Below are 9,327 nucleotides of genomic sequence, written 5' to 3'. Positions count from 1 at the left end.
AACGACATTAATGAATTAGGTTATACAATTCGAGACGGAAATTAATTATTTCAAATAAACCGAACTTGCGCCAAGAGCATCCGTTAAAACGACTCAAAGAACAAGTGGGAAGCCCTAAACACGACCCAACCAGCAGCCCTACCCGGCCTTACAACCCGCCACCACACAGCCCATTACTAGCCTGCAAAGACCACCTCTAACCACCACCCACGGCTACCGAACAGCCGTGAAAACACCAGTCCAAAAGATGAGACCACAAGCTCAACATTCGACATGAACACAATGACCCTCAATCACGTCGTGACCACCATCAAATGCCCTACCATAGCAGAAGCAAACAGAGCACAAGGCAGTCCAAGCTCCGTCTCTAACAGCTCTATGAACTCCATTTCGACTAACCAAGAACAGCCCCAAAAGGGGTACATGAAACCGTAACTCTAAGGCACCATAAAAGTCCCAAATTACGCACGAAAAACCGCATATCACGATTCCAAAAGCAACGCCCAACAGTACAGACCACCTCTATTTCGACTGCCCAAATCAGAGGACAACACCGTCCCAAAACAATCCATTTCAGACACTAACATAAGGCGAAAATTTACCATACACATGAGACAAGTAAAGAACCAAACTTTATCAGAAAAAGGACATATAAAACGACACAACAAGACGGAGTTTCGACATTTGTCGAGTAACCTATCACCGTTACATTAGCTTCTCAAATTTCCGAGTAAGGCGTCCAAGAGCATGAGCCTCTCTTCAGTCTTCGGCTAAAAGGAGGAAAAACGAGTCGATTAAGACAAGAAACCGAGTTGTCATTTAAGACGGCATTTTCAAAAACCTCGACAAAATAGAAACTTTCTTACCTTAAAAGAATGAGGAAGGAACGAGGAGGAGAAAGGTGTAAAAATTAGAGAATTTGGTTGAGAAACGGAGGCGGGATCGGGGTTGGAAGGTTGACGGAAATGGAGTTGAGTATGGTGAGTATGGTGTTGTAGTTCGTTTTCTCTTTACGGAAAGAAGAAGGAGAAGAAATGAGGAGGGGGTGGGGACGCGTCATTAGCACAACAACACTATATAATAATAATTATATATAATAGTAATACTATTATTAATAATATATAATAATAATAATAATAATAATAATAATAATAATAATAATAATAATAATAATAATAATAATAATAATAATAATAATAATAATAATAATAATAATAATAATAATAATAATAATAATAATAATAATAATAATAATAATAATAATAATAATAATAATAATAATAATAATAATAATAATAATAATAATAATAATAATAATAATAATAATAATAATAATAATAATAATAGAAGAGATATTTAAAGGTAGAGTGTAAGAGTTAGGTGAGTGTGTTGTCGATATAGGATAGGTCGAGAAAAGATTAGTCTCACAAGTGGAAATGTGACGGTCTAAGCTAGACGGAAATTAAGACAGGAATTATTATTATTAATGTCATCAATATTGTTCGATCAAAATACATAAATACATTTATTCTTATATAAATTATGCCTCAAGAATATAATTTAATAATACGTATTTTTATAAAAATGAGCTTTTATATATTACTTTTATAAAAATCGTGTTTGACATAAAATTAGTTAAATTGAATAATTCAAAAATATAGAATAAAGTAATCAAACGGTGTAACAAATTTTAAATGTCAAAGTGGGAAATTCGCGGGTGTTACAGTAATAATTGTGGATCGTGAGTTTTGAGTATGGGGATAGGTGCATGTATAGAGGACTATGTCGTTTTGTCGGTAATAGGGAACAGTTGAAGTTTTGGTTAAGCTAAAGATTTTGTGGTATAGGTTAAGGGTGTGCTGAGTGAATTGAGGTATGAGAACTGTTAAGTAAGAGAGCCTTAGATATAGGAATGGTGAGTGTTCAAATTATAGGCAGCTATCTTTGACATGTGGTGGTGATGAGGATAATGAGAAGATATAGCTAAGGATTTCGTATTAATGAGTTACGAGGACGTAACATTTGTCTTAAGGGGAGTAGGATGCGATAAAAGAGAGTTTCATGGTTGTGCATGTTGTAGTATAATTGGAAGTAGAGTGTTCGTGTAGCATAAAAGATGGATCTTTGTTGTGGTTGATAATGTTAAAAGGTCTTGGTCGTGCTGGTAGTAGTTCGATGCGTAGGAATGGGAGAATATTTCGATAGTGTTGACAGTTGGATGATGATGTTTATGAGTTCGATGGTGTTGACAGTTGGATGGTGATGTTATGAGCGTGAGTAAACTTGGAGGACGAAGTTTCTTTTAAGGGTACGGTGGTAGAATGTAACATTCCGTTTGATGTTATGAGTGTCTTGACATCGCTTTTTCTAGTGGATAATATGTTACGGAGCTAGCAGCGTTTGTGGATAGTAGTTGGTAGTGTTTGGAGATGGTGTCGAGAGAGACTATGATGTAGTTGATACAATATCGTGAGTCGTGTTGTGGAGGTAGGCATAGTTGGTGGAGTTGGTGTTAAGAGTTCATGTTTTATAGGTTGGGGTTTTTGTTTTGAGTTCGTAGTTGCGTTGTTGTGTCTTAATCGAGTTAGTATGTTTGTTTTTATGTATGGGTTGAACTTCGGGGACGAAGTTCCTTTTAAGGAGGGAAGACTGTAATACTACGGTTTTCTATATCTATGGGTACTCTATCGAGTGGGGCTTACTCTGTCGAGTAAGTATGTTTTTACGCAAAACAGTAGACTGCCTGATGGGTACTCGATCGAGTACGTGTGGCACTTGATCGAGTAAGGGGCACTCGATCGAGTATGTCATTTACTCGATCGAGTAAGTGTGTTTTACGGGTGTTTTTGACGGGTTTTGTTAATAATGCGGGATTAGTATATAAAGCCTCCATCATCTTTCTTAATCTCTTTTATCATTCTAAAAACCCCTTTTGAGAAGAAAAGAAGTTACGTAAGTGTGTTCCTCGCATTGTTAACAAATCCCCAAGGCTAGGAGTGTCAGATCATCTTGTTCTTTACGCCGTTGTGATCCTTGTGTCGAGGGTAAGATTTTTATATAATTTTTATAATGTTTTGTTAAAGTAGGTTGAAACCTTAATTGGGTAATTTCGGGGTTTTGGGGAGTATGATTGATGTTAGATTGTGATTGTATGATTGTGTGTTTATAGGAGATGATTTCGTTGAAGAACGATTGTGATTAGCTGATTGTGACGATCTTGGTGATTGCTTTCCAGGTAAGGTATCCCTACTCAGTATTAGTTACATAATGTGTGGTGGTGGTCGTTGTTGTGATTAAAGATTGATTGTATTGTTAAGTTGTTAGACAGTTGTTGTTTTCATACTGTTCATTGGTTTGTATCTGTCTGTGATCTTCGGGGCGCGTCTCTGGCTGAGTGGAGTCACTTGCGGGAGTGGCTTCACGCCCTTGGTTCGCCCTCTGTGGAACCCGCCACAAGAGGAGATGTGCACATTAAAGAAACTTGGGTTTATCGCTCACTGGTGATGAGCGGGGATTTGGTGGGTACGGCTGCGGTCCCCCACTGGCGGTGTGGAGTACTTGTTACGATGGGTACTCTGGCAGAGCTACACACTTTATTGTGTAGTCAGTTGTGTGGAGATTGGAGATGGAGACTGGAGATTTGTTTGAGCTGTTTGTGATATTCTTCCTTTATGGTTTTTGTTTTGTGTAATCAGTACTGACCCCGTTTAAATGTTTTAAAAACGGTGGTGATCAATTCGGGGGTGGTGAGCAGTTATTGAACAGGTATGATCAGACGATGCGCATGGGATAGCTGGGATGAGTTATCACGTAGCAGTTTTAGAAGTCTTCTGCTGTGTCGAACATTTTGTAGTTGTTTAGTAGTTGACAGTTTTGAGAACCTTGTTTTTCCTTTTAACAGTTTTTTGAGTTTGGCTTGTATCACTTAAACTTTATTATCATTTAAATGCGTTTTGTTATTGTCTATTTGAGTATCATTGCCTCGGGTAATCGAGATGGTGACGTTCTCATACCTTAAGTGGTCCTGGTAAGGCACTTGGAGTATGGGGATGTCACAATAAGTGACTTGCTTCTCATAGTTAGTCCGTCTTCGACACAAATTCAAGGCACAAATTCTTAACAATCTCCACCTTGACTTGAATTATCCAAAAAACGAACCAAAACCAATACAGCTTCAATTGAGTCGATCCTCAAGTCACAACTTGTCCCAGTAATCTCCACTGACTTGAACACACCTCACAAATGGACAAACGAACCAGTGTGCAACAAACGTGACCAAATATACAAAGTACCCAATGTAGTAAGCTGTCACTACCAAATGTACTAAGTACCCAATATATCTTCATACCAGCAAGAAGGCCAAACATAGGAAACTCCAAAGAGGACAAAAGGTATCAAACGCCAACACAAATATATGAGATACCCAATGTCACTTCTGATGGAACGGTGTACCAGAAACAAACACACACTAGATTCCAAAACAAAATCTCCTCCATACTTCATGGCCAAATGTACCGTCGTACCAAATTGCCCCATAAAACGACACAAACGCCATGAACAAAACAGATGTCTCACTTGGTACAAAAGAGAGTATCGCGAAACTACCAACATGCCTACACCAAGGCAGCAAATACCCAAGTCGAAACCAAAAACAGTATTCTATGCGAACACGAATCACCTCCGTCAAATATACAAATTGTTAGACTACCAAGTCTAACCCAAAAGCTCCACAGAACAAACTCCCGTCGAAGTTTCAGATGACCCCTTACGAGATCCCAAGGGCTCTTTTTCAAGAACCCAAATAGCTCCACCTGGAACTCAAATTGCCTCACCGAGACGCAAAAACAGTTGTAAGTTTGTCTTGAAGGATCCATTAGCTTGACTGTATAGTAGCAAACTCCACCTTACCGCCAACACTACCATCCTTACACAAACTCACTAAACCCAAAAGTATGCCAACTTTTAAAAATATTCGCTCCCAAAATCTTTTCACCCATAAGTTAACAAACCCAAATTAACGCCTAAAAGACAAATACAGCGGAAGCAGATCCCAAATCAGAACTCTAGCTCTGATATCAATTGTTGTAACGGAGGCGTCCCGTTACCCAATAGTTTATCGATTAGGGTGATAAGAATAAATATAGCGAATAACAAATAAATATGACACACAGATATACGTGGTTCACCAGTCAAATAACTGGCTACGTCCACCCTGAAGGAGAGCAAATTCACTATTGTGAAGATAATAGTACAATAGCAGACCGGTATACACGCGCTCAATATGAGCCAAAAGCATACCCTATTCTACCAACAAAATAGTAATCTCAAAAGGACAAAAGAGACTACCCAAACGAGATGAAGGACAAACGATCTTGAGGCCAGCAAGATCCGAACAGACTCCTTCGATCTCCAAAGATAGAATAACGCCAATCTACTTGAGTCCGGAACAAACTGAAGCTTCCTCCCCGGAGAGAACCTCACAAATCGACTCTCAGAAGATTGTGCTCACAAATACTATCTCCACCTCCTTAATTAACCTAGACTAATACAAGGGTCTTTATATATAGATTTATTCCACCCTAAATAAGAGATCTAGACTAATTAGGAAATAAAGACTCTTAGGAAATTAATATAGTAATTTCCTAAATATAAAACAAGTACTACCTATCATGTTTCCTAGCCTAAGTGTAACACCCACGTAAAAACAATGACCATTAAACTAAGACAAGGTGAGAGGGACCCACACTTCCAAAACATGTCCAAAAAGCTATGTGTAAGTGAAGCATGTACGTATCAAACGCACCATAAAACCAAGCAACATGATATGCGACTTGCTTCTCATAGTTAGTCCGTCTTCGACACAAATTCAAGGCAGAAATTCTTAACAATATTGTTAGGGTGCAAACCCATGTCCCACATTGGTAGAATAAAGATGAAAGCTCATCTTTATAAGTGTCTACAAAATATTATAGTACGAGGCCTTTTGGGAAGGGGCCCAAGAGTAAATCCGTGAGGGCTTGGCCCAAAGCGGACAATATCATACTATTATGGGTTGTGGACACCTGTATAGCAGAGGCCCAACACGGGATATTCACGCTTCCTCGCACAACAAGTGGTATCAGAGCCCAAGGTTCGACTTGGGCTAGACACGAGGATGCATCAGTAGGCCCAAGACTTGAAGTTGTACACTGTAAGGCATGGAACTCCTAGCTAGGGGTGTGTCCTTGAACAAGCCCAGTCCAGGGTTAAATGGATGAATGGCGTCATAGGTCTTGTAGGGACAAAGACCATTTGTGTACTAGAACTGCTGATCAGGTGGACCCTTATCAGATTGGGTGTCATAGGTCTGGTGGGTCCTTTCCAGGTTGGATGCCAGAGACCGTTTGTGTTCTAGGACTTCTAAAGTGACGGACCCGGTTCAGGGTATAATGGATGCAGAAGATGTTCGATATGCATGTGTAGTAAATCCTCAAGAAGAGCACATGGACATGCAGGCTCAGGAGCATGTGGGGGCACTCACTTGTTAGGCGGTGACATGTGGTGCAGGACATAACTCGTGGTAGCATGGTGTGTCGGCTAAGGGGAGGTTATCAAGACTTGTGATGTTTCGGGTGTTTAGAGTTGGGGCTGTAGAAGTGTGGGAGTCCTCCATAGCGGTCAAGGTCCGAGTCAAGATGATGGTCCTTGGTTTGAGGGGAGGATTGTTAGGGTGCAAACACATGTCCCACATCGGTAGAATAAAGATGAAAGTTCATCTTTATAAGTGTCTACAAAATATAATAGTACGGGGCCTTTTGGGAAGGAGCCCAAGAGTAAATCCGTGAGGGCTTGGCCCAAAGCGGACAATATCGTACTATTATGGTTTGTGGACACCTGTATAGCAGAGGCCTAACACGGGATATTCACACTTCCGCGCACAACATTGTCCTTATCAGTGAGGATCCTATATTTTAAACGGGGAAAGGGTATGATAGTAGGAGAAGACTAACTATAGTGGGTGGAGAGGATAAGGGTATTTTGGGGAAGAAGGGCAAAATGTTACTCAATTGATGATATAGACCCATTTTTGATAAATAATTTCAAACCCACCCCATTTTGATAATTACTTTAAAATTAAACCCTATTTTAACAAAAAGTTCGTGTAAAAAGGCGACATGTTAAAGAAAACGAAATAATTCCGTGCTATCCTATTGCGATATGAATAAACCTTTAATTGTGAATTAAGCGACCAACGTTTGAAACCGAAAGATATTCAGTTTACACAAGTTAAATTTCAATAAAGGATCGATATATAAGTGAATCTTATGTTTGCGCATAGTCAAGGGAGTTTTTTGTGTGAAAATGTATGTTACTCCGTATAGGATAAAAACCAGCCATTATTCGTTACTCTCTCTGTTCTGGTAATTTTTTATCCTTTTTCATTTTAGGGTATCACAGTTATTTGTTGTCATTTCTATTTTAAGAATGCATTTAATGAGTAATTTGATCATTCACTCAATTTATTCCACTTGTCATTTAGTAATTGTCCCACTTCTCTTTCCTTAGTTTTTGTGTCAAAACCAAAGGATAACAAACGACTAGAACGGAGGAAGTAAATTTTATTGATCAATTTATATTTTAAGTAAATAAAATAGATAAATAAATGACGGGAAGTCGGGGGAACGGAAGGAGTCATATGAAACCAAATCTTTAGCCGTACTAAAGTACAAGTACAAAGGTGTACTCCACAACCAATTTCATACATACGAAGTATGCACCTAAGTAAATTTCGTGCACGTGTCGTTTTAGCTTAACATCTCTTGTCTTTACGTACATATTTTGCATGCAATTGCGAGCTTATAGTCACGGGCATCTCACAATAACTTGACTATAAATTCCCATGCATGCATCATGCAAGGATTCATAGACCGTAAAATAAAATCAAGTGAATCTAGTAGCTCTAATAGGAAACAAAAACTAAGCAAATACTATGGCGAAATTTGCAAAGCTCATAGCTACGTTATTTATCTACATGCTTTGCATGCTTATCTCATTGCCACCAATATATGCATGTGGCTATTGTGACAAGCCTCGCCCACCAGCACCTTGCGGCCACTCTCACCCTAGCCCTCATCCTCCATGCTCATCACCCCATCATGCCAAAAGAGCACCACACCAGAGAGCTAAAGGTCCACCACCATCACACCTGGGAGGTAGACATCCACCACCATCAGGTCGTAGTGGTGGTGGTGGTGGACCCCCTATAGCGATCATGCCACCAGTTATTGTCCCTCCACCGGTAATTGTTACTCCTCCCTGTAGTCCTGGAGTACCCGGTGCTCCAGGAGCCCCGGGTACACCTGGTGCGCCAGGAGCACCAGGGACCCCCGGGGCTCCTAGTAGGAGTGGTTATACCCCACCTATAAAAGGAGGAGGTGGCTACGGTGGAACCCCTATTGGGATTGCGCCTCCAATTATTGTTCCTCCACCGGTAATTGTTACTCCTCCTTGTACTCCAGGAGCGCCTGGTGCGCCAGGGGCACCAGGGAGCCCTGGGGCTCCTAGTAGGGGTGGTTATACCCCACCCATAAAAGGAGGAGGTGGCTATGGTGGACCCCCTATTGGGATTGCGCCTCCAATTATTGTTCCTCCACCAGTAATTGTTACTCCTCCTTGTACTCCGGGAGCACCTGGTGCTCGGTAGCGCGCTGGTACACACTGGGTACTGTGTATGCCATGGGGGGGCCGGGGACAGGAGGAGGCGGGGGTGGTATGGGGAAATGCCCTATAAATGCATTAAAGTTAGGGCTATGTGTGGACGTTTTAGGAGGGTTGATCCACATTGGGATAGGTGACCCAACAGAAAATGTGTGTTGCCCGGTGTTGCAAGGTTTGCTAGAGCTTGAAGCGGCATTATGTCTATGCACCGCGATTAGGATTAAACTTCTAAATTTGAACATCTACATTCCCTTGGCTCTTAGCGTTTTAGTTCAATGTGGAATGACTCCTCCACCTGGTTTCATTTGCCCTTCCTAATTATTAGCTTAAGATGTTAAAAACTTTAAGTTATTATTTTCTCTTTTAGAAGAGAAGAAAGTGTGAGTGCCGCTTCCATGTTTTATTACTCCGTAGTGTGTATCTAGTAGCAGCTTGCTACTGATGAGTCCATGTACCGTTTCGTTTGATTTAGAGATCTACCATTTGTATTTGGCCTTGTGATTGACGTTGTATGCATTTGATTCCTCTAATTCTTGGTAATTGTTCAATTTCTACTTTTTAGTTATTTTCTAAATTGCTCCTTTTATTTCGATCATGTTTTGTATTGCAAAAATTCAATATCGCGATGGC

At 40.3% G+C, this 9,327-nt stretch overlaps 1 protein-coding gene across 1 annotated transcript; it reads left to right on the top strand.

Annotated features, from left to right (window-relative positions):
* The first annotated feature begins 7,908 nt into the window (after positions 1–7,908).
* On the top strand, positions 7,909–9,015 carry LOC141588783 (uncharacterized). The gene is made up of 2 exons (XM_074410209.1): positions 7,909–8,679; positions 8,724–9,015. Exons 1-2 carry the CDS (start codon positions 7,970–7,972, stop codon positions 9,013–9,015), a joined length of 1,002 nt encoding a protein of 333 aa, XP_074266310.1. The 5' UTR covers positions 7,909–7,969.
* The last annotated feature ends 312 nt before the right edge of the window (positions 9,016–9,327 follow it).

This window comes from Silene latifolia, chromosome 6 (assembly GCF_048544455.1).
Source record: "Silene latifolia isolate original U9 population chromosome 6, ASM4854445v1, whole genome shotgun sequence".
NCBI lineage: Eukaryota > Viridiplantae > Streptophyta > Magnoliopsida > Caryophyllales > Caryophyllaceae > Silene > Silene latifolia.
This window is presented reverse-complemented; position numbering and strand designations above follow the sequence as displayed.

What these genes read in the sequence shown, in the direction of transcription:
- LOC141588783 (XM_074410209.1), top strand. Translation starts at nt 7,970, where the DNA reads ATGGCGAAATTTGCAAAGCTCATAGCTACGTTATTTATCTACATGCTT. An exon ending in CCGGGAGCACCTGGTGCTCG is followed by an intron (nt 8,680 to 8,723) that starts GTAGCGCGCTGG and finishes TGCCATGGGGGG; the next exon opens with GCCGGGGACAGGAGGAGGCG.